This window comes from Panulirus ornatus, chromosome 51 (assembly GCF_036320965.1).
Source record: "Panulirus ornatus isolate Po-2019 chromosome 51, ASM3632096v1, whole genome shotgun sequence".
NCBI lineage: Eukaryota > Metazoa > Arthropoda > Malacostraca > Decapoda > Palinuridae > Panulirus > Panulirus ornatus.
In genome coordinates, this window is record NC_092274.1 from 5,529,884 (window position 1) to 5,555,984 (window position 26,101).

Consider the following 26,101-nt stretch of genomic DNA (forward strand, 5'->3'; position numbering starts at 1 on the left):
AAAAATATTATTCATTTTGTATATAATGCTCATTATAATGGTTAGGGGGACATGGGGGTTTAGGGGTTGTCAGGGGTGGCTCAGGGGTTGTCAGGGGTGGCTCAGGGGTTGTCAAGGGTGGCTAAGGGGTTGTCAGGGGTGGCTAAGGGGTTGTCAGGGGTGGCTAAGGGTTACCAGGGATAACTAGTGGTTACCAGGGATAACTAGTAGTTACCAGGGTAGACCAAAGAGGGTTGGTCAGTGGTGGAGGGAGGTGTCCGAGGTGGTGGTGATGGTGATGGTGATGGTGATGGTGGTGGTGATGGGTGATGGGTGATGGTGGTGGTGATGGGTGATGGGTGATGGTGATGGTGGTGGTGATGGTGGTGGTGATGGTGGTGGTGATGGTGATGGTGGTGGTGGTGGTGATGGTGGTGGTGATGGTGATGGTGGTGGTGATGGTGGTGGTGATGGTGGTGGTGATGGTGATGGTGGTGGTGGTGGTGATGGTGGTGGTGATGGTGATGGTGGTGGTGGTGGTGGTGGTGGTGATGGTGATGGTGGTGGTGGTGGTGATGGTGGTGGTGATGGTGATGGTGGTGGTGATGGTGGTGGTGATGGTGGTGGTGATGGTGATGGTGGTGGTGATGGGTGATGGTGATGGTGATGGTGGTGGTGATGGTGGTGGTGATGGTGGTGGTGGTGGTGATGGGTGATGGTGGTGGTGATGGTGATGGTGGTGGTGATGGGTGATGGTGATGGTGGTGGTGATGGGTGATGGTGATGGTGATGGGTGATGGTGGTGGTGATGGGTGGTGGTGGTGGTGATGGGTGGTGGTGGTGGTGATGGGTGATGGTGATGGTGATGGTGACGGTGGTGGTGATGGTGGTGGTGATGGTGATGGTGATGGTGATGGTGGTGGTGGTGGTGATGGTGATGGTGGTGGTGATGGTGGTGGTGATGGTGGTGGTGATGGTGATGGTGATGGTGGTGGTGATGGTGGTGGTGATGGTGGTGGTGATGGGTGGTGGTGGTGGTGATGGGTGATGGTGGTGGTGATGGGTGATGGTGATGGTGATGGTGGTGGTGATGGGTGATGGTGATGGTGGTGGTGATGGTGATGGTGATGGTGGTGGTGATGGTGATGGTGGTGGTGATGGTGATGGTGATGGGTGATGGTAGTGGTGATGGGTGGTGGTGGTGGTGATGGGTGATGGTGGTGGTGATGGTGGTGGTGATGGGTGATGGTGATGGTGGTGGTGATGGGTGGTGGTGGTGGTGATGGGTGATGGGTGATGGTGATGGGTGGTGGTGATGGGTGATGGTGGTGGTGATGGGTGATGGGTGATGGTGATGGTGGTGGTGATGGGTGATGGTGGTGGTGGTGATGGTGATGGTGGTGGTGATGGTGGTGGTGATGGTGGTGGTGATGGTGGTGGTGGTGGTGATGGGTGATGGTGATGGTGATGGTGGTGGTGATGGGTGATGGTGGTGGTGATGGGTGATGGTGATGGGTGATGGTGGTGGTGGTGGTGGTGATGGGTGATGGTGGTGGTGATGGTGATGGTGGTGGTGATGGGTGGTGGTGGTGGTGATGGGTGATGGGTGATGGTGATGGGTGGTGGTGATGGGTGATGGTGGTGGTGATGGTGATGGTGGTGGTGATGGGTGATGGTGATGGTGATGGTGATGGGTGATGGTGATGGTGATGGTGATGGTGATGGTGATGGGTGATGGTGATGGGTGATGGGTGATGGTGGTGGTGATGGGTGATGGTGGTGGTGATGGGTGATGGTGGTGATGGGTGATGGGTGATGGTGATGGGTGATGGTGGTGGTGATGGGTGATGGTGATGGGTGATGGTGATGGTGGAGGAGGTGGTTCAGGCAGTAGTAACCATCGTGTGTGTGATGCATGTCGTACCAGGTAATTACACCGGCCTAGGTGATCATCATCACCCAGGCCGGTGTCATGGCTGCTCTTGCCACAGAGACGTGAGGTGTGTATAGCCTTGCTGACCCACATCTGGGAGCTGGGGACACGCAAGGCTTAGCTGGGACTGTGCACACAAAGCTTAGCTGGTATTATGGACGCAGAGCTTAGCTGCGGAGACACAAAGCTTAGCTAGGGAGACGCAAAGCTTAGCTGGTACTATGGACAACAAACAGACCGCTGTGTGCACATCTGTGGCGACCAGCTAAGCTGCTGTAATGGCCTCGTTTCCTTGTTATCACCATTTATTGGCTTGTTTACAGCAAGATAGATCAAGGAACTGCATTAAGTAGGATCAATATAAAGTATTACGTAATATCATTATCAGACGTCATTACTGTCAACTTGACCTGTTCACTACACCTGTCTAACTCTGTGTGACAGTTTACATGAGAGAGAGAGAGAGAGAGAGAGAGAGAGAGAGAGAGAGAGAGAGAGAGAGAAAGAAATTCATCTTGAGTAAATACCATCAAATGTGGCATCAGTACCGATCCTCTTTCAGGGAATTTTCGATTCTATTATAAAAAGTTTTTTTTTTTCCGTGCACAATATCATGACCCTGGAGTGAGGACGTGATAAATAAATAACCACAAACCTTGATATGAATGGCCGGAGGTTGTAGTGTCGGGCAGACTCTGGCAAGCCTCGCTCTCTACTTTCCCGCCATTTAGTTCAGTTGCCATTTCTTCATTTTCCAATATTTCCTCAGCCAGAAATATACCGAGATAAGAGTCGATATGACATTTCAGAAATAGTAATTAATTTATCTTGCATCTCCGGAAATATAGTGACCAATGCAAAATGCATCGTGACGAATTAATACGAAAATATAACAGTGACGGTCTGAAAGCGCATGTAATGCGCTTGTGCCATATGTAAGCCTTTAAAACTTGTAATGTCGAATTAGCCAATTTTTTTCTTTGAATCATGTAAAACAAAGCCTGACACAAATGATTTACAAGGAAAATACGTAAATTGGCAGATGATAATTACCTACAGAGCGATGAAAACTGCAAGCTAACCAATATTTATAGTAGCAGTCCATACAGCCGGCACCATTGAATTGTGAAACAAAACGCGTAACTTTGTTGATTGAAAACACCTACATGACCGCATTTACTTCAAACGCCACTCATCGTTTTATAAAACTTTATAATCAACTTAAATTTTCTTTGAAAACGGTCAACTTTTTAAGCCAATTTTCACCTCTCTGGCTTCGGAAATTATTCCATATTAAACTGGCTGCTTATATTGCAAGCAATTTAAAAATATAAATACATATATTCGCTAAAATAAGAAGAGCTGTAGATTTACCACGGTCCTGAGTATTACAGAGCTGGGGTTCTGGGGTAGAGGTAGAGCTGGGGTTCTGGGGTAGAGGTAGAGCTGGGGTTCTGAGGTAGAGGTAGAGCTGGGGTTCTGGGGTAGAGGTAGAGCTGGGGTTCTGGGGTAGAGGTAGAGCTGGGGTTCTGGGGTAGAGGTAGAGCTGGGGTTCTGGGGTAGAGGTAGAGCTGGGGTTCTGGGTAGAGGTAGAGCTGGGGTTCTGGGGTAGAGGTAGAGCTGGGGTTCTGGGGTAGAGGTAGAGCTGGGGTTCTGGGGTAGAGGTAGAGCTGGGGTTCTGGGGTAGAGGTAGAGCTGGGGTTCTGGGGTAGAGGTAGAGCTGGGGTTCTGGGGTAGAGGTAGAGCTGGGGTTCTGGGGTAGAGGTAGAGCTGGGGTTCTGGGGTAGAGGTAGAGCTGGGGTTCTGGGGTAGAGGTAGAGCTGGGGTTCTGGGGTAGAGGTAGAGCTAGGGTTCTGGGGTAGAGGTAGAGCTGGGGTTCTGGGGTAGAGGTAGAGCTAGGGTTCTGGGGTAGAGGTAGAGCTGGGGTTCTGGGGTAGAGGTAGAGCAAGGATCTGGGGTAATGGTAAAGCAAGAGTATACATATGTATACACCAGACAGAGGAACCATTGCCCACAAAATTCAGATCAAGAAAAAGAAACGAGTCACTTGTTAGGAAACCATTATGGAGTTCCCTCTGATCTAGTCTCCTGGACGATAGGAGTCCCTCCTGGACGATAGGAGTCCCTCCTGGACGATAGGAGTCCCTCCTGGACGATAGGAGTCCCTCCTGGACGATAGGAGTCCCTCCTGGACGATAGAGATCCCTCCTGGACGATAGAGATCCTCCTGGACGATAGAGATCCCTCCTGGACGATAGAGATCCCTCCTGGACGATAGAGATCCTCCTGGACGATAGGAGTCCCTCCTGGACGATAGAAATCCCTCCTGGCCGATAGAAATCCCTCCTGGACGATAGAAATCCCTCCTGGCCGATAGGAGTCCCTCCTGGACGATAGAAATCCCTCCTGGACGATAGAATCCCTCCTGGACGATAGAGATCCCTCCTGGACGATAGAAATCCCTCCTGGAGGATAGGAGTCCCTCCTGGACGATAGAAATCCCTCCTGGACGATAGAAATCCCTCCTGGACGATAGAAATCCCTCCTGGCCGATAGGAGTCCCTCCTGGACGATAGAAATCCCTCCTGGACGATAGGAGTCCCTCCTGGACGATAGGAGTCCCTCCTGGACGATAGAAATCCCTCCTGGACGATAGAAATCCCTCCTGGACGATAGGAGTCCCTCCTGGACGAAAGAACTTCCTCCTATCTCCTCCTATTGAGGTACACAAGCCATCTGGTGCTGTGTTAAGTGTTGGTGGGGGTCGGGGTGTGTTGTGTTGTGTGTCCCTACAACACAACACCTGTATGTCTTGTCATAACCACAATACTAACGTGTTGTGTGTTGTGTCCCTACAACACAACACCTTTATGTCTTGTCATAACCACAATACTAACGTGTGTTGTGTCCCTACAACACAACACCTTTATGTCTTGTCATAACCACAATACTAACGTGTGTTGTGTTGTGTCCCTACAACACAACACCTTTATGTCTTGTCATAACCACAATACTAACGTGTGTTGTGTCCCTACAACACAACACCTGTATGTCTTGTCATAACCACAATACTAACGTGTGTTGTGTGTTGTGTCCCTACAACACAACACCTGTATGTCTTGTCATAACCACAATACTAGCGTGTGTTGTGTTGTGTGTTGTGTCCCTACAACACAACACCTGTATGTCTTGTCATAAGCACAATACTAACGTGTGTTGTGTTGTGTGTTGTGTCCCTACAACACAACACCTGTATGTCTTGTCATAACCACAATACTAGCGTGTGTTGTGTTGTGTGTTGTGTCCCTACAACACAACACCTGTATGTCTTGTCATAACCACAATACTAGCGTGTGTTGTGTGTTGTGTCCCTACAACACAACACCTTTATGTCTTGTCATAAGCACAATACTAACGTGTGTTGTGTTGTGTGTTGTCCCTACAACACAACACCTTCATGTCTTGTCATAACCGTGTGTTGTGTCCCTACAACACAACACCTTTATGTCTTGTCATAACCACAATACTAACGTGTGTTGTGTCCCTACAACACACCTTTATGTCTTGTCATAACCACAATACTAACGTGTGTTGTGTGTTGTGTCCCTACAACACAACACCTTTATGTCTTGTCATAACCACAATACTAGCGTGTGTTGTGTTGTGTTGTGTCCCTAAAACACAACACCTTTATGTCTTATGATAAACACAATACTAACGTGTGTTGTGTTGTGTGTTGTGTCCCTACAACACAACACCTTTATGTCTTATCATAACCACAATACTAACGTGTGTTGTGTCCCTACAACACAACACCTTCATGTCTTGTCATAAGCACAATACTAACGTGTGTTGTGTTGTGTGTTGTGTCCCTACAACACAACACCTTGATGTCTTGTCATAAGCACAATACTAACGTGTGTTGTGTTGTGTTGTGTGTTGTGTCCCTACAACACAACACCTTCATGTCTTGTCATAAGCACAATACTAACGTGTGTTGTGTTGTGTTGTGTGTTGTGTCCCTACAACACAACACCTTGATGTCTTGTCATAAGCACAATACTAACGTGTGTTGTGTTGTGTGTTGTGTCCCTACAACACAACACCTTCATGTCTTGTCATAAGCACAATACTAACGTGTGTTGTGTTGTGTTGTGTGTTGACAGGAGCGGTGAGGGAGGTGTATGTGGCCCAGGGCCAGACCGCCAGGTTGTCGTGTGCTCTCACCAAGACGACACACGACCCTGTCGTCTTGGTCCTCTGGTACAAGAACGGCACAAAGACACCCGTCTTCAGGTAAGGGTCATCATCACATTATATACCCATGATGCCAACACCTTAAGTGAATTTTCCGTTCCAATGTTGCTTCACAATTTAATGATCTCATAACATCAGTGTTTTAATGACAACACAAGATAATGACAACACAAGATAATGACAACACAAGATAATGACAACACAAGACAATGACAACACAAGATAATGACAACACAAGATAATGACAACACAAGATAATGACAACACAAGATAATGACAACACAAGATAATGACAACACAAGACAATGACAACACAAGATAATGACAACACAAGATAATGACAACACAAGATAATGACAACACAAGACAATGACAACACAAGATAATGACAACACAAGATAATGACAACAAAAGATAATGACAACACAAGATAATGACAACATAAGATAATGACAACACAAGATAATGACAACATAAGATAATGACAACACAAGATAATGACAACACAAGATAATGACAACACAAGATAATGACAACACAAGATAATGACAACACAAGATAATGACAACACAAGATAATGACAACATAAGATAATGACAACACAAGATAATGACAACACAAGATAATGACAACACAAGATAATGACAACACAAGACAATGACAACATAAGATAATGACAACACAAGATAATGACAACACAAGATAATGACAACATAAGATAATGACAACACAAGATAATGACAACACAAGATAATGACAACACAAGATAATGACAACACAAATCAATTATCCTTCTGTTTGAGCCTTCACAACCCTACCATTGTTGTGATTTAAGACTCTCGTAACTGTTATGGTCTACGAGCACAACCTCTGCCCCGTTTTCTATGGTAATAACAAGTTGCCCCGTTTTCTATGGTAATAACAAGTTGCCCCGTTTTCTATGGTAATAACAAGTCGTCTATTTTGGTCTTGGTTGTTTGTGTAGCGTCGACGCCAGGGGCTACGACCACAGGGAGTGGGACGACCTCACCGACGACGTGTCCTGGGCCACACCGCGTGCTGGGGGTGTGTCCTGGGGCGGGACGCGCGAGGGAGAGGTGTCCTGGGTCAACGCGGGCACCACGGACGCGTCCTGGGCCAGCACGCGCGCCGGGGACGTGTTCAAGGGACGCGCCAGCCTGGAGGAGGAGCGAGGTAGATGGACCTTACTGGTCCACAAGGCCCAGTTCCAGGACCAGGGACAATACCGTTGTCGTCTCGACTTCAAGTCTTCTCCAACACACAACGCCAAGGTCGTCCTCCATGTCGTTGGTGAGTGTTGGTGAAGGGTGGAGGACTGTTGGTGAAAGGTGGTGGAGTGTTGGTATAAGGTGGTGTCGTGTTGGTAAAGGTGGTGTCGTGTTGGTGAATGGTGGTGGTGTCGTGTTGGTGAAAGGTGGTGTCGTGTTGGTGAAAGGTGGTGTCGTGTTGGTGAAAGGTGGTGTCATGTTCGTGAATGGTGGTGGTGTCGTGTTGGTGAAAGGTGGTGTCGTGTTGTTAAATGGTGGTGTCGTGTTGGTGAAAGGTGGTGTCGTGTTGGTGAAAGGTGGTGTCGTGTTGTTAAATGGTGGTGTCGTGTTGGTGAAAGGTGGTGTCGTGTTGGTGAAAGGTGGTGTCGTGTTGGTGAATGGTGGTGTCGTGTTGGTGAAGGGTGGTGGAGTGTTGGTGAATGGTGGTGGAGTGTTGGTGAAGGTTGGTGTCGTGTTGGTGAATGGTGGTGTCGTGTTGGTGAATGATGGTGGTGGTGTGTTGGTGAATGGTGGTGTCGTGTTGGTGAAGGGTGGTGGAGTGTTGGTGAATGGTGGTGGAGTGTTGGTGAAGGCTGGTGTCGTGTTGGTGAAGGTTGGTGTCGTGTTGGTGAATGATGGTGGTGGTGTGTTGGTGAATGGTGGTGTCGTGTTGGTGAATGATGGTGGTGGTGTATTGGTTAAAGGTGGTGTCGTGTTGGTGAATGAAGGTGGAGTGTTGGTGAAAGGTGGTGTCGTGTTGGTGAATGGTGGTGTCGTGTTGGTGAATGGTGGTGGTGTCGTGTTGGTGAATGGTGGTGTCGTGTTGGTGAAAGGTGGTGTCGTGTTGGTGAATGGTGGTGGTGTCGTGTTGGTGAAAGGTGGTGTCGTGTTGGTGAATGGTGGTGTCGTGTTGGTGAATGGTGGTGGTGTCGTGTTGGTGAAAGGTGGTGTCGTGTTGGTGAATGGTGGTGTCGTGTTGGTGAAAGGTGGTGTCGTGTTGGTGAAGGTGGTGGTGTCGTGTTGGTGAAAGGTGGTGTCGTGTTGGTGAATGGTGGTGTCGTGTTGGTGAATGGTGGTGGTGTCGTGTTGGTGAAAGGTGGTGTCGTGTTGGTGAAAGGCGGTGTCGTGTTGGTGAAAGGCGGTGTCGTGTTGGTGAAAGGTGGTGTCGTGTTGGTGAATGGTGGTGTCGTGTTGGTGAATGGTGGTGTCGTGTTGGTGAAAGGTGGTGTCGTGTTGGTGAAAGGTGGTGTCGTGTTGGTGAAAGGCGGTGTCGTGTTGGTGAAAGGTGGTGTTGTGTTGGTGAATGGTGGTGTCGTGTTGGTGAATGGTGCTGTCGTGTTGGTGAAAGGTGGTGTCGTGTTGGTGAATGGTGCTGTCGTGTTGGTGAATGGTGGTGACGTGTCCGTGAATGGTGGTGTCGTGTTGGTGAAAGGTGGTGTCGTGTTGGTGAAAGGTGGTGTCGTGTTGGTGAAAGGTGGTGTCGTGTTGGTAAATGGTGGTGTCGTGTTGGTGAATGGTGGTGTCGTGTTGGTGAAAGGTGGTGTCGTGTTGGTGAAAGGCGGTGTCGTGTTGGTGAAAGGTGGTGTCGTGTTGGTAAATGGTGGTGTCGTGTTGGTGAAAGGTGGTGTCGTGTTGGTGAAAGGCGGTGTTGTGTTGGTGAAAGGTGGTGTCGTGTTGGTGAAAGGCGGTGTTGTGTTGGTGAAAGGTGGTGTTGTGTTGGTGAAAGGTGGTGTCGTGTTGGTGAAAGGTGGTGTAGATTCCACTTCTCCATCACAACCTTCAGATGTACAACACAATGTGTTATAACCCAGACCCACTATATACATCCAAGCCATCATGTAGATGGTACTATAACAGGTAGACAGTGCCATAACATGTTGGAAAGTGCCAACCTGTTGTAGACAGTGCCATAACATGTTGGAAAGTGCCAACCGATTATAGACAGTGCCATAACATGTTGGAAAGTGCCAACCTGTTGTAGACAGTGCCATAACGTTGGAAAGTGCCAACCTGTTGTAGACAGTGCCATAACATGTTGGAAAGTGCCAACCTGTTGTAGACAGTGCCATAACATGTTGGAAAGTGCCAACCGATTATAGACAGTGCCATAACGTTGAAAAGTGCAAACCTGTTGTAGACAGTGCCATAACATGTTGGAAAGTGCCAACCTGTTGTAGACAGTGCCATAACATGTTGGAAAGTGCCAACCTGTTGTAGACAGTGCCATAACATGTTGGAAAGTGCCAACCTGTTGTAGACAGTGCCATTACATGTTGGAAAGTGCCAACCGATTATAGACAGTGCCATAACGTTGAAAAGTGCCAACCTGTTGTAGACAGTGCCATAACATGTTGGAAAGTGCCAACCTGTTGTAGACAGTGCCATAACATGTTGGAAAGTGCCAACCGATTATAGACAGTGCCATAACGTTGAAAAGTGCCAACCTGTTGTAGACAGTGCCATAACATGTTGGAAAGTGCCAACCTGTTGTAGACAGTGCCATAACTGTTGGAAAGTGCCAACCTGTTGTAGACAGTGCCATAACATGTTGGAAAGTGCCAACCTGTTTTAGACAGTGCCATAACATGTTGGAAAGTGCCAACCTGTTGTAGACAGTGCCATAACGTTTGAAAAGTGCCAACCTGTTGTAGACAGTGCCATAACATGTTGGAAAGTGCCAACCTGTTGTAGGACAGTGCCATAACATGTTGGAAAGTGCCAACCTGTTGTAGACAGTGCCATAACTGTTGGAAAGTGCCAACCTGTTGTAGACAGTGCCATAACATGTTGGAAAGTGCCAACCTGTTGTAGACAGTGCATAACATGTTGAAAGTGCCAACCTGTTGTAGGACAGTGCCATAACATGTTGGAAAGTGCCAACCTGTTGTAGACAGTGCCATAACATGTTGGAAAGTGGCCAACCGATTATAGACAGTGCCATAACGTTGAAAAGTGCCAACCTGTTGTAGACAGTGCCATAACATGTTGGAAAGTGCCAACCTGTTGTAGACAGTGCCATAACATGTTGGAAAGTGCCAACCTGTTGTAGACAGTGCCATAACATGTTGGAAAGTGCCAACCTGTTGTAGACAGTGCCATAACATGTTGGAAAGTGCCAACCGATTATAGACAGTGCCATAACGTTGAAAAGTGCCAACCTGTTGTAGACAGTGCCATAACATGTTGGAAAGTGCCAACCTGTTGTAGACAGTGCCATAACATGTTGGAAAGTGCCAACCTGTTGTAGACAGTGCCATAACATGTTGGAAAGTGCCAACCTGTTGTAGACAGTGCCATAACATGTTGGAAAGTGCCAACCTGTTGTAGACAGTGCCATAACATGTTGGAAAGTGCCAACCTGTTGTAGACAGTGCCATAACATGTTGGAAAGTGCCAACCTGTTGTAGACAGTGCCATAACATGTTGGAAAGTGCCAACCGATTATAGACAATGCCATAATATGTTGGAAAGTGCCAACCTGTTGTAGACAGTGCCATAACATGTTGGAAAGTGCCAACCTGTTGTAGACAGTCCCATAACATGTTGGAAAGTGCCAACCTGTTGTAGACAGTGCCATAACATGTTGGAAAGTGCCAACCTGTTATAGACAGTGCCATAACATGTTGAAAGTGCCAACCTGTTGTAGACAGTGCCATAACATGTTGGAAAGTACCAACCTGTTGTAGACAGCGCCATAACATGTTGGAAAGTGCCAACCGGTTATAGACAGTGCCATAACATGTTGGAAAGTACCAACCTGTTGTAGACAGCGCCATAACATGTTGGAAAGTGCCAACCGGTTATAGACAGTGCCATAACATGTTGGAAAGTACCAACCTGTTGTAGACAGCGCCATAACATGTTGGAAAGTGCCAACCGGTTATAGACAGTGCCATAACATGTTGGAAAGTGCCAACCTGTTGTAGACAGTGCCATAACATGTAGTAGGACAGTGCCAACCCGTCTAAGACAGTACCGACCCATAAAAGTACACAGGTGTTCCAACTTGCTTTCTCCTGCCAGACCAACGCATGACATGATACATTGCATGACATGATACATTGCATGACATGATACATTGCATGACATGATAGATTGCATGACATGATAGATTGCATGACATGATACATTGCATGACATGATACATTGCATGACATGATAGATTGCATGACATGATACATTGCATGACATGATACATTGCATGACATGATACACTGCATGACATGATACACACACGCCATGCACACTCACGCTGCTCCACACAAACACTGTCTCTTTGTTCTACCACAAACTAATATGTATATAAATGTTATATTTATATATATATATATATATATATATATATATATATATATATATATATATATATATATATATATATATATATATATATATATATGTATATATATATATATATATATATATATATATATATATATATATATATATATATATATATATATATATATATATATATATATATATATATATATATATATATATATATATATATATATATATATATTCCTATGAGTCCACGGGGAAAATGAAACACGATAAATTCCCAAGTGCACTTTCGTGTCATAATCACATCATCAGGGGAGACACAAGAGAGAAATATAACAGTCAGCTGATTTACATCGAAGAGACGTCCGAGCTTCGTCTATTCGATGTATATCAACTGACATATTTCTCTCTTGTGTCTCCCCTGATGATGTGATTATGACACGAAAGTGCACTTGGGAACTTATCGTGTTTCATTTTCCCCGTGGACTCATGGAGAAAAACTGGAGGCAGTGAAGTGTTTTAGATATCTGGGAGTGGATCTGGCAGCGGATGGAACCATGGAAGCGGAAGTGGATCATAGGGTGGGGGAGGGGGCGAAAATTTTGGGAGCCTTGAAAAATGTGTGGAAGTCGAGAACATTATCCCGGAAAGCAAAAATGGGTATGTTTGAAGGAATAGTGGTTCCAACAATGTTGTATGGTTGCGAGGCGTGGGCTATGGATAGAGTTGTGCGCAGGAGGATGGATGTGCTGGAAATGAGATGTTTGAGGACAATGTGTGGTGTGAGGTGGTTTGATCGAGTAAGTAACGTAAGGGTAAGAGAGATGTGTGGAAATAAAAAGAGCGTGGTTGAGAGAGCAGAAGAGGGTGTTTTGAAATGGTTTGGTCACATGGAGAGAATGAGTGAGGAAAGATTGACCAAGAGGATATATGTGTCGGAGGTGGAGGGAACGAGAAGAGGGAGACCAAATTGGAGGTGGAAAGATGGAGTGAAAAGGATTTTGTGTGATCGGGGCCTGGACATGCAGGAGGGTGAAAGGAGGGCAAGAAATAGAGTGAATTGGATCGATGTGGTATACCGGGGTTGACGTGCTGTCAGTGGATTGAATCAAGGCATGTGAAGCGTCTGGGGTAAACCATGGAAAGCTGTGTAGGTATGTATATTTGCGTGTGTGGACGTATGTATATACATGTGTATGGGGGGGGGGGTGGGCCATTTCTTTCGTCTGTTTCCTTGCGCTACCTCGCAAACGCGGGAGACTGCGACAAAGCAAAAAAAGAAAAAAAAATATGTATATAATGATGTGTATATATGTATCACATGGGAATAACTAACACCATGACTTCTCTGCAACAGCTTAACGACCACCAGTCTGTTTACTGGCAGTACTGTAGTTTGGGCCCAATTGGGTCATTCCGGCTGACTGACCCTTGACCTAACCCAGCCACTGACCAGAGTCTTGCCCCGCCCACAGATGTGCCCCGCCAGCTGAGGATCTTCACCCCTGGAGGCACCCTGGTGGAGGGCGTGGCCTCGGCCCAGGAGGGCCAGCCCCTGACCCTCTCCTGCAGGGCCACGGCAGGTAATTGTCCCCTTCAGGTGCTGGAGGTCATCCTATTCGGAACGAGGTCAAAGGTCACCACGTTGACCCGAAGGGGTCAACTCAGGGAAGGAAGGAAATAGAATCCTTCGTGAATATTATATCTGTAATAATAACTTGGAATACATATTCTCCCCTTTGAGGACGACCTTACGACCCCCTGAGGACGACCTTATGACCCCATGAGGACGACCTTATGACCCCTGAGGACGACCTTACGACCCCCTGAGGACGACCTTATGACCCCATGAGGACGACCTTACGACCCCCTGAGGACAACCTTACGACCCCTAATGACGACCTTATGACCCTCTAAGGACGACCTTATGACCCCCTGAGGACGACCTTACGACCCCCTGAGGACGACCTTACGACCCCCTGAGGACGACCTTACGACCCCCTGAGGACGACCTTACGACCCCTCTGAGGACGACCTTACGACCCCTGAGGACGACCTTACGACCCCCTGAGGACAACCTTACGACCCCTAATGACGACCTTATGACCCCCTAAGGACGACCTTATGACCCCCTGAGGACGACCTTACGACCCCCTGAGGACGACCTTACGACCCCTGAGGACGACCTTACGACCCCTCTGAGGACGACCTTACGACCCCTGAGGACGACCTTACGACCCCTAATGACGACCTTACGACCCCTAAGGACGACCTTATGACCCCTGAGGACGACCTTACGACCCCCTGAGGACGACTTTACGACCCCCTGAGGACGACCTGACGACCCCTCTGAGTACGACCTTATCCACCCCTGAGGACGACCTTACGACCCCCTGAGGACGACTTTACGACCCCTGAGGACGACCTTACGACCCCTGAGGACGACCTTACGACCCCCTGAGGACGACCTTACGACCCCTCTGAGGACGACCTTACGACCCCTGAGGACGACATTACGACCCCCTAAGGAGAACGTTATACCCCATGAGGACGACCCTACGACCCCCTGAGGACGGCCTTACGACCCCTTTGAGGACGACCTTACGACCCCCTGAGGACGACCTTACGACCCCTCTGAGGACGACCTTACGACCCCCTGAGGACGACCTTACGACCCCCTGAGGACGACCTTACGACCCTCTGAGGAACGACCTAACGACCCCCTGAGGACGACCTTATGACCCCTGAGGACGACCTTACAACCCCTGAGGACGACCTTAGGACCCTCTGAGGACGACCTTACGACCCCCTGAGGACGACCTTACGACCCCTATGAGGACGACCTTACGACCCCCTGCGGACGACCTTACGACCCCCTGCGGACGACCTTACGACCCCCCTGCGGACGACCTTACGACCCCCTGAGGACGATCCTACGACCCCCTGAGGACGACCCTACGACCCATGAGGACGACCTTTCGACCCCTGAGGACGACCTGAGGACCCTATGGGAACGACCTTACGACCCTATGAGGACGACCTTACGACCCTAAAGACGACCTTACGATCCACTGAGGACGACCTTACGACCCCTGAAGACAACGGTACGACCCTCCAGAACGACAAGACGACCTCCGAGCACGACATGATGGACTGGCCTTTGACCCAAGGGTCGTACCGTCGTGTCCAAGGGTCGTACCATCGTGTTGAAGGGTCGTACCATCGTGTTCAAGGGTCATACCGTCGTGGTGTAGGGTCGTACCGTCGTGGTGTAGGGTCGTGCCGTCGTGGTGTAGGGTCGTGCCGTCGTGGTGTAGGGTCGTGGTGTAGGGTCGTGCCGTCGTGGTGTAGGGTCGTACCGTCGTGGTGTAGGGTCGTGGTGTAGGGTCGTACCGTCGTGGTGTAGGGTCGTACCGTCGTGGTGTAGGGTCGTGCCGTCGTGGTGTAGGGTCGTGCCGTCGTGGTGTAGGGTCGTGGTGTAGGGTCGTGCCGTCGTGGTGTAGGGTCGTACCGTCGTGGTGTAGGGTCGTGGTGTAGGGTCGTACCGTCGTGGTGTAGGGTCGTACCATCGTGGTGTATGGTCGTACCGTCGTGGTGTAGGGTCGTACCGTCAGGGTCGTACCGTCGTAGTGTAGGTGAGGAGCAGCAGCTGACCAAGGACATCTTCCTCCTGCACAGGGAAGCCCTTGGTCAACGTGACCTGGTGGTCCGGCGCCACGCTCCTGGACGCCCACGCCGAGGAGTGGCTCACCACGCCCCCGGACACGTCCCCCATGGCCACGCCCCCGACCTCCTACGTCACCAACACCTTGCACGTGCCGGCCCTCACGCGCGCCCACCTCTCCCAGACGCTCACGTGCAGGGCTTCCAACACGCCCACCCTGGCGCCACTCACCGCCTCCCTCCACCTTCAGGAGACAAGTAGGAAACGTGTTTACCATGGTACAGCCAACCATGACTGTACCATACCATGGTACAGCCAACCATGACTGTACCATACCATGGTACAGCCAACCATGACTGCACCATGGTATGGTACAGCCAACCATGACTGTACCCTACCATGGTACAGCCAACCATGACTACCCTACCATGGTACAGCCAACCATGACTGTACCCTACCATGGTACAGCCAACCATGACTGTACCATACCATGGTACAGCCAACCATGACTGTACCATACCATGGTACAGCCAACCATGACTGTACCATACCATGGTACAGCCAACCATGACTACCCTACCATGGTACAGCCAACCATGACTGTACCATACCATGGTACAGCCAACCATGACTGTACCATACCATGGTACAGCCAACCATGACTGTACCATGGTATGATACAGCCAACCATGACTGTACCCTACCATGGTACAGCCAACCATGACTGTACCCTACCATGGTACAGCCAACCATGACTGTACCATACCATGGTACAGCCAACCATGACTGTACCATACCATGGTACAGCCAACCATGACTGTACCCTACCATGGTACAGCCAACCATGACTGTACCCTACCATGGTACAGCCAACCATGACTGTACCATACCATGGTACAGCCAACCATGACTGTACCATACCATGGTACAGCCAACCATGACTGTACCCTACCATGGTACAGCCAACCATGACTGTACCATACCATGGTACAGCCAACCATGACTGTACCCTACCATGGTACAGCCAACCATGACTGTACCATACCATGGTACAGCCAACCATGACTGTACCCTACCATGGTACAGCCAACCATGACTGTACCATACCATGGTACAGCCAACCATGACTACCCTACCATGGTACAGCCAACCATGACTGTACCCTACCATGGTACAGCCAACCATGACTGTACCATACCATGGTACAGCCAACCATGACTGTACCCTACCATGGTACAGCCAACCATGACTGTACCCGACCATGGTACAGCCAACCATGACTGTACCCTACCATGGTACAGCCAACCATGACTGTACCCTACCATGGTACAGCCAACCATGACTGTACCCTACCATGGTACAGCCAACCATGACTGTACCCTACCATGGTACAGCCAACCATGACTGTACCATGGTATGATACAGCCAACCATGACTGTACCCTATCATGGTACAGCCAACCATGACTGTACCCTACCATGGTACAGCCAACCATAACTGTACCCTACCATGGTACAGCCAACCATGACTGTACCCTACCATGGTACAGCCAACCATGACTGTACCATACCATGGTACAGCCAACCATGACTGTACCATGGTATGATACAGCCAACCATGACTGTACCCTACCATGGTACAGCCAACCATGACTGTACCCTACCATGGTACAGCCAACCATGACTGTACCCTACCATGGTACAGCCAGCCATGACTGTACCATACCATGGTACAGCCAACCATGACTGTACCATACCATGGTACAGCCAACCATGACTGTACCCTACCATGGTACAGCCAACCATGACTGTACCATACCATGGTACAGCCAACCATGACTGTACCCTACCATGGTACAGCCAACCATGACTGCACCATGGTATGGTACAGCCAACCATGACTGCACCATGGTATGGTACAGCCAACCATGACTGTACCCTACCATGGTACAGCCAACCATGACTGCACCATGGTATGGTACAGCCAACCATGACTGCACCATGGTATGGTACAGCCAACCATGACTGTACCCTACCATGGTACAGCCAACCATGACTGTGCCCTACCATGGTACAGCCAACCATGACTGTACCATGGTATGATACAGCCAACCATGACTGTACCCTACCATGGTACAGTCATGGTTGGCTGTACCATGGTAGGGTACAGTCAACCATGACAGCTAGATTCTAACATAGCTAGGCCCTACCATACCTAAATTCTAACACAACCAGATCCCAACACAGGTAGATTCTAACATAGCTAGGTCCTAACATGGCCAGAGCCTAACACCGCTAGATTCTAACATAGCTAGTTCCTAACATAGCCAGACCCTAACACAGCTAGATTCTAAAAGCTAGGTCCTAACATAGCCAGACCCTAACACAGCTAGATTCTAACATAGCTAGGTCCTAACATAGCCAGAGCCTAACACAGCTAGATTCTAACATAGCTATATTCTAACATAGCTAGGTCCTAACATGGCCAGAGCCTAACACCGCTAGATTCTAACATAGCTAGGTCCTAACATAGCCAGAGCCTAACACAGCTAGATTCTAACCGCTAGGTCCTAACATAGCCAGAGCCTAACACAGCTAGATTCTAACATAGCTAGGTCCTAACATAGCCAGAGCCTAACACAGCTAGATTCTAACATAGCTAGGTCCTAACATAGCCAGAGCCTAACACAGCTAGATTCTAACATAGCTAGGTCCTAACATAGCCAGAGCCTAACACAGCTAGATTCTAACATAGCTAGGTCCTAACATAGCCAGACCCCTAACACAGCTAGATTCTAACACTAGCTAGGCCCTAACATAGCCAGAGCCTAATACAGCTAGATTCTAACATGGCTATATATATATATATATATATATATATATATATATATATATATATATATATATATATATATATATATATATGAATAGATGTTTATATAAACATTTGTGTGCTGAGCACTGGCGTGTATATACGCCCCTTGTGTCTCCCCTCAGCTTATACCAAACATCTGCTTGCTCCCCTCACCTTCGCTTTTGTCTCTCTCCCCAAGCTGGTGCCAACCATCTGGGGGAGAGACAATCCCTTGTGTCTCTGCCAGCTGGTGCTAACCATCTGGGGAGAGCCACGTCCTTGTCTGTCCCCAGCTGGTGCTAACCATCTGGGGAGAGCCACGTCCCTGTGTCTCCCCAGCTGGTGTTAACCATCTGGGGAGAGCCACGTCCTTGTGTCTCTCCCCAGCTGGTGCTAACCATATTGGGGAGAGCCACGTCCTTGTCTCCCCCAGCTGGTGCTAACCATCTGGGGAGAGCAATGTCCTTGTGTCTCTCCCCCAGCTGGTGCCAACCATCTGGAGGAGAGACAATCCCTTGTGTCTCTGCCAGCTGGTGCTAACCATCTGGGGAGAGCAATGTCCTTGTGTCTCTCCCCCAGCTGGTGCCAACCATCTGGGGGAGAGACAATCCCTTGTGTCTCTGCCAGCTGGTGCTAACCATCTGGGGAGAGCCACGTCCTTGTCTGTCCCCAGCTGGTGCTAACCATCTGGGGAGAGCCACGTCCTTGTGTCTCCCCAGCTGGTGCTAACCATCTGGGGAGAGCAATGTCCTTGTGTCTCTCCCCCAGCTGGTGCTAACCATCTGGGGGAGAGCTACGTCCTTGTGTCTCTCCCAGCTGGTGTTAACCATCTTGGGAGAGCCACGTCCTTGTGTTTCTCCCCAGCTGGTGCTAACCATCTGGGGGAGAGCCACGTCCTTGTGTCTCTCCCCCAGCTGGTGCTAACCATGTTGGGGAGAGCCACGTCCTTGTGTCTCTCCCCCAGCTGGTGCTAACCATCTGGGGGAGAGCTACGTCCTTGTGGCTCTCCCCCAGCTGGTGCTAACCATCTGGGGGAGAGCCACGTCCTTGTGGCTCTCCCCCAGCTGGTGCTAACCATCTGGGGGAGAGCCACGTCCTTGTGGCTCTCCCCCAGCTGGTGCTAACCATCTGGGGGAGAGCCACGTCCTTGTGTCTCTCCCCCAGCTGGTGCTAACCATGTTGGGGAGAGCCACGTCCTTGTGTCTCTCCCCAGCTGGTGCTAATGATGTGTTGCTCCCCAGAGAGCCAGCTGACTGTGCATTTGGGATCGCCACCTGGACACATGGCAGGTGGGCACAACTACACCATGAAGTGCGAGGCCTCAGGGGTTCGACCCCCACCTGTCCTCACCTGGTGGCTGCGTGGGAAGCGAGTTACCCAGGGCGTTGCCACGGTAAGTGTTGCCATAGTGGGTGTTGCCACGGTAAGTGTTGCCATAGTGGGTGTTGCCACGGTAAGTGTTGCCATAGTGGGTGTTGCCACGGTAAGTGTTGCCACAGTGGGTGTTGCCACGGTAAGTGTTGCCATAGTGGGTGTTGCCACGGTAAGTGTTGCCATAGTGGGTGTTGCCACGGTAAGTGTTGCCATAGTGGGTGTTGCCAAGGTAAGTGTTGCCATAGTGGGTGTTGCCACGGTAAGTGTTGCCATAGTGGGTGTTGCCACGGTAAGTGTTGCCATAGTGGGTGTTGCCACGGTAAGTGTTGCCATAGTGGGTGTTGCCACGGTAAGTGTTGCCATAGTGGGTGTTGCCACAGTAAGTGGTGCCATAGTGGGTGTTGCCACGGTAAGTGTTGCCATAGTGGGTGTTGCCATGGTGTGTTGCCATAGTGGGTGTTGCCACGGTAAGTGTTGCCATAGTGGGTGTTGCCACGGTAAGTGTTGCCATAGTGGGTGTTGCCACGGTAAGTGTTGCCATAGTGGGTGTTGCCACGGTAAGTGTTGCCATAGTGGGTGTTGCCACGGTAAGTGTTGCCATAGTGGGTGTTGCCACGGTAAGTGTTGCCACGGTAAGTGGTGCCATAGTGGGTGTTGCCACGGTAAGTTGTGCCATAGTGGGTGTTGCCACGGTAAGTGGTGCCATAGTGGGTGTTGCCACGGTAAGTGTTGCCATAGTGGGTGCTGCCAAGGTAAGTGTTGCCATAGTGGGTGTTGCCACGGTAAGTGTTGCCACGGTAAGTGTTGCCATAGTGGGTGTTGCCATAGTGGGTGTTGCCACGGTAAGTGTTGCCATAGTGGGTGTTGCCATAGTGGGTGTTGCCACGGTAAGTGTTGCCATAGTGGGTGTTGCCACGGTAAGTGCTGCCATAGTGGGTGCTGCCATAGTGGGTGTTGCCACGGTAAGTGTTGCCATAGTGGGTGTTGCCACGGTAAGTGTTGCCATAGTGGGTGTTGCCACGGTAAGTGTTGCCATAGTGGGTGTTGCCACGGTAAGTGGTGCCATAGTGGGTGTTGCCACGGTAAGTGCTGCCATAGTGGGTGTTGCCACGGTAAGTGTTGCCATAGTGGGTGTTGCCACGGTAGGTATTGCCACGGTAAGTGTTGCCATAGTGGTTGTTGCCATCGTGGGTGTTGTTACAGTGGATGTTGCCACGGTAGGTGTTGCCACGGTAAGTGTTGCCATAGTGGGTGTTGCCATGGTGGGTGTTGTCAGTGGGTGTCACAGTGGATGTTGTCACGGTAGGTATTGCCACGGTAAGTGTTGCCATAGTAGTTGTTGTCACGGTGGGTGTTGCCATAGTAGGTGTTGGCACAGAGGGAGTTGCCATAGTGGTTGTTGCCATGGTGGGTGTTGTCAGTGAGTGTCACAGTGGATGTTGCCACGGTAAGTGTTGCCATAGTAGGTGTTGCGACAGTGGGTGTTGCCATAGTAGTTGTTGTCACGGTGGGTGTTGCTATAGTGGGTGTTGGCACAGTGGGTGTTGCCACGGTGGGTGTTGTCACGGTGGGTGTTGCCACATCATCCACCACCACCACCACCATCATCATCCACCACCACCACCACCACCACCATCATCCACCACCACCACCATCATCATCCACCACCACCACCACCATCATCCACCACCACCACCATCATCATCCACCACCATCACCATCATCCACCACCACCACCATCATCATCCACCACCACCACCACCACCACCACCATCATCCACCACCACCACCACCATCATCATCCACCACCACCATCACCACCACCATCATCCACCACCACCACCATCATCATCCACCACCACCACCACCACCACCACCATCATCCACCACCACCACCATCATCATCCACCACCACCACCACCATCATCCACCACCACCACCATCATCATCCACCACCATCACCATCATCCACCACCACCACCATCATCATCCACCACCACCACCACCACCACCACCATCATCCACCACCACCACCACCATCATCATCCACCACCACCACCACCATCATCCACCACCACCACCATCATCATCCACCACCACCACCACCACCACCATCATCATCCACCACCACCACCACCACCACCACCATCATCCACCACCACCACCATCATCATCCACCACCATCACCATCATCCACCACCACCATCATCATCATCCACCACCATCATCATCATCCACCACCTCTATCATCATCCACCACCACCACCACCACCATCATCCACCACCACCATCACCATCATCCACCACCTCTATCATCATCCACCATTTCCCAGTATTGTCGTGTAGGTCTTTCATAAAGGATCGGTTTCGTAAATCATTCATCAACTTCCACAATGGATCGTCTGGTCTGGGGCAGGTAACCTGTTGTACTGATCATCACATCTCTCTCTCTCTCTCTCTCTCTCTCTCCCTCTCTCTCTCTCTCTCTCTCTCTCTCTCTCTCCCAGATGACATCTGTCCCCAACACATGAGCGACATCTGCCTCCAGCGATCTCCCAACTGTCAACCCCAGACACACACACACACACACACCCCTGTCTCTCCCCCAGGTGTCTGGGGTGACCCCTCCCTCCCCCGCTAACCCCCTGTCTCTCCCCCAGGTGTCTGGGGTGACCCCTCCCTCCCCCGCTAACCCCCTGTCTCTCCCCCAGGTGTCTGGGGTGACCCCTCCCTCCCCCGCTAACCATCTCCCTCTCCCCCAGGTGTCTGGGGTGACCCCTCCCTCCCTCGCTAACCATCTCCCTCTCCCCCAGGTGTCTGGGGTGACCCCTCCCTCCCCCGCTAACCATCTCCCTCTCCCCCAGGTGTCTGGGGTGACCCCTCCCTCCCCCGCTAACCATCTCCCTCTCCCCCAGGTGTCTGGGGTGACCCTCCCTCCCCCGCTAACCATCTCCCTCTCCCCCAGGTGTCTGGGGTGACCCCTCCCTCCCTCGCTAACCATCTCCCTCTCCCCCAGGTGTCTGGGGTGACCCCCCCTCCCCCGCTAACCACCTGTCTCTCCCCCAGGTGTCTGGGGTGACCCCTCCCTCCCCCGCTAACCATCTCCCTCTCCCCCAGGTGTCTGGGGTGACCCCTCCCTCCCCCGCTAACCATCTCCCTCTCCCCCAGGTGTCTGGGGTGACCCTCCCTCCCCCGCTAACCATCTCCCTCTCCCCCAGGTGTCTGGGGTGACCCCTCCCTCCCTCGCTAACCATCTCCCTCTCCCCCAGGTGTCTGGGGTGACCCCCCCTCCCTCGCTAACCACCTGTCTCTCCCCCAGGTGTCTGGGGTGACCCCTCCCTCCCCCGCTAACCATCTCCCTCTCCCCCAGCAGCGGAGCCTGGGGTCCGGGTCGACGGTGTCGGAGCTACGTGTGTTGGCTACCCCAGCTCAGGACGGGGCGCTCCTACAGTGCCGGGCAATGGCGCCCACACTGCCCCACCTCACTGCATCAGCCTCCACCAGGATCACTGTTCACTGTGAGCACTGCAGGGAGGGAGAGAGAGAGAGAGAGAGAGAGAGAGAGAGAGAGAGAGAGAGAGAGAGAGAGAGAGAGAGAGAGATGTGATGATCAAACCCAGTTATACCCTCTACTGCTCAACGAAGACTTCACTGTTAATATAGTCATAACTACAGATTTAACATCTGTTAAATTAGTCATAACTACAGATTTAACATCTGTTAAATTAGTCATAACTACAGATTTAACATCTGTTAAATTAGTCATAACTACAGATTTAACATCTGTTAAATTAGTCATAACTACAGATTTAACATCTGTTAAATTAGTCATAACTACAGATTTAACATCTGTTAAATTAGTCATAACTACAGATTTAACATCTGTTAAATTAGTCATAACTACAGATTTAACATCTGTTAAATTAGTCATAACTAGATTTAACATCTGTTAAATTAGTCATAACTACAGATTTAACATCTGTTAAATTAGTCATAACTACAGATTTAACATCTGTTAAATTAGTCATAACTACAGATTTAACATCTGTTAAATTAGTCATAACTACAGATTTAACATCTGTTAAATTAGTCATAACTACAGATTTAACATCTGCTAAATTAGTCATAACTACAGATTTAACATCTGTTAAATTAATCATAACTACAGATTTAACATCTGCTAAATTAGTCATAACTACAGATTTAACATGTTAAATTAATCATAACTACAGATTAACATCTGCTAAATTAGTCATAACTACAGATTTAACATGTTAAATTAATCATAACTACAGATTAACATCTGCTAAATTACTCATAACTACAGATTTAACATGTTAAATTAGGCATAACTACAAATTTAACATCTGCTAAATTAGTCATAACTACAGATTCACCATCTGCTAAATTAGTCATAACTACAGATTTAACATCTGCTACATCTGTCGTAATGTTAGATTGTGGATATTTAACATCCAAGATAAGATCCATAAAAGATGAATAAAACACACACACACACACACACACACACAAGTAGATTTCTCACAACACAATTATTTCTACTTCAGTTTGACGAGCTAATGTACTAGTTAATTATCAATTAATTAATTAATGGGGGTCACACCTGTTGGTGGGGGTCACTCCCTGTTAGTGGGGGTCACACCTGTTGGTGGGGGTCACTCCCTGTTAGTGGGGGTCACACCTGTTGGTGGGGGGTCACTCCCTGTTAGTGGGGGTCACACCTGTTGGTGGGGGGTCACTCCCTGTTAGTGGGGGTCACACCTGTTGGTGGGGGTCACTCCCTGTTAGTGGGGGTCACACCTGTTGGTGGGGGGTCACTCCCTGTTAGTGGGGGTCACACCTGTTGGTAGGGGGGTCACTCCCTGTTAGTGGGGGTCACACCTGTTGGTAGGGGGTCACTCCCTGTTAGTGGGGGTCACACCTGTTGGTGGGGGTCACACCTGTTGGTGGGGGGTCACTCCCTGTTAGTGTGGGTCACACCTGTTGGTGGGGGGTTACTCCCTGTTAGTGTGGGTCACACCTGTTGGTGGAGGGTCACTCCCTGTTAGTGGGGGTCACACCTGTTGGTGGGGGGGTCACTCCCTGTTAGTGGGGGTCACACCTGTTGGTAGGGGGTCACTCCCTGTTAGTGGGGTCACACCTGTTGGTGGGGGTCACTCCCTGTTAGTGTGGGTCACACCTGTTGGTGGGGGGTCACTCCCTGTTAGTGGGGGTCACACCTGTTGGTAGTGGGTCACTCCCTGTTAGTGGGGGTCACACCTGTTGGTAGGGGTCACTCCCTGTTAGTGTGGGTCACACCTGTTGGTAGGGGGTCACTCCCTGTTAGTGTGGGTCACACCTGTTGGTGGAGGGTCACTCCCTGTTAGTGGGGTCACACCTGTTGGTAGGGGGGTCACTCCCTGTTAGTGGGGGTCACACCTGTTGGTGGGGCGTCACTCCCTGTTAGAGTGGGTCACACCTGTTGGTAGGGGGGTCACTCCCTGTTAGTGGGGGTCACACCTGTTGGTAGGGGGTCACTCCCTGTTAGTGTGGGTCACACCTGTTGGTAGGGGGGTCACTCCCTGTTAGTGTGGGTCACACCTGTTGGTGGGGGGTCACTCCCTGTTAGTGGGGGTCACACCTGTTGGTAGGGGGTCACTCCCTGTTAGTGTGGGTCACACCTGTTGGTAGGGGGTCGCTCCCTGTTAGTGTGGGTCACACCTGTTGGTGGGGGGTCACTCCCTGTTAGTGGGGGTCACACCTGTTGGTAGTGGGTCACTCCCTGTTAGTGGGGGTCACACCTGTTGGTAGGGGGTCACTCCCTGTTAGTGTGGGTCACACCTGTTGGTAGGGGGTCACTCCCTGTTAGTGTGGGTCACACCTGTTGGTGGAGGGTCACTCCCTGTTAGTGGGGTCACACCTGTTGGTAGGGGGGTCACTCCCTGTTAGTGGGGGTCACACCTGTTGGTGGGGCGTCACTCCCTGTTAGTGTGGGTCACACCTGTTGGTAGGGGGGTCACTCCCTGTTAGTGGGGGTCACACCTGTTGGTAGGGGGTCACTCCCTGTTAGTGTGGGTCACACCTGTTGGTAGGGGGGTCACTCCCTGTCAGTGTGGGTCACACCTGTTGGTGGGGGGGTCACACTGACCATTAACCAGACGAGATGAGAAGTAGACACAACAAGTTTGACCTGTGTCTCACATCTGTTCGTAATACTAGTAGTAGTAGTAATGTAGTAGTAGTAGTAAAAGTAGTAGTAGTAGTAAAAGTAGTAATAGTAAAAGTAGTAGTCGTAGTAATGTAGTAGTAGTAAAAGTAGTAATAGTAAATGTAGTAGTAGTAGTAATGTAGTAGTAGTAAAAGTAGTAGTAGCAGTAATACTGTAGTAAAAGTAGTAGTAGTAGTAGTAGTCGTAGAGAGTTTGTACTTACTTACAACAAGATCTTAGCCAAGAAGTAAAAAAGGGACAGGGTCGACGCGTAGTGC

At 50.0% G+C, this 26,101-nt stretch overlaps 1 protein-coding gene across 7 annotated transcripts in view; it reads left to right on the forward strand.

Annotated features, from left to right (window-relative positions):
* The window catches only part of LOC139764871 (uncharacterized), a 58,237-nt gene that overhangs the window by 16,784 nt on the left and 15,352 nt on the right, over positions 1–26,101 (forward strand). For 5 of the 7 annotated variants that reach the window (XM_071691908.1, XM_071691906.1, XM_071691902.1 and 2 more), the window contains 6 exons: positions 6,079–6,208; positions 7,155–7,480; positions 13,200–13,307; positions 15,403–15,645; positions 19,483–19,634; positions 22,986–23,133. In XM_071691908.1, the coding sequence (XP_071548009.1) occupies positions 6,079–6,208; positions 7,155–7,480; positions 13,200–13,307; positions 15,403–15,645; positions 19,483–19,634; positions 22,986–23,133 (1,107 nt within the window). The remainder of the gene's footprint in view (positions 1–6,078; positions 6,209–7,154; positions 7,481–13,199; positions 13,308–15,402; positions 15,646–19,482; positions 19,635–22,985; positions 23,134–26,101) is intronic. The other 2 variants (XM_071691907.1, XM_071691904.1) reach the window with 2 other exon arrangements.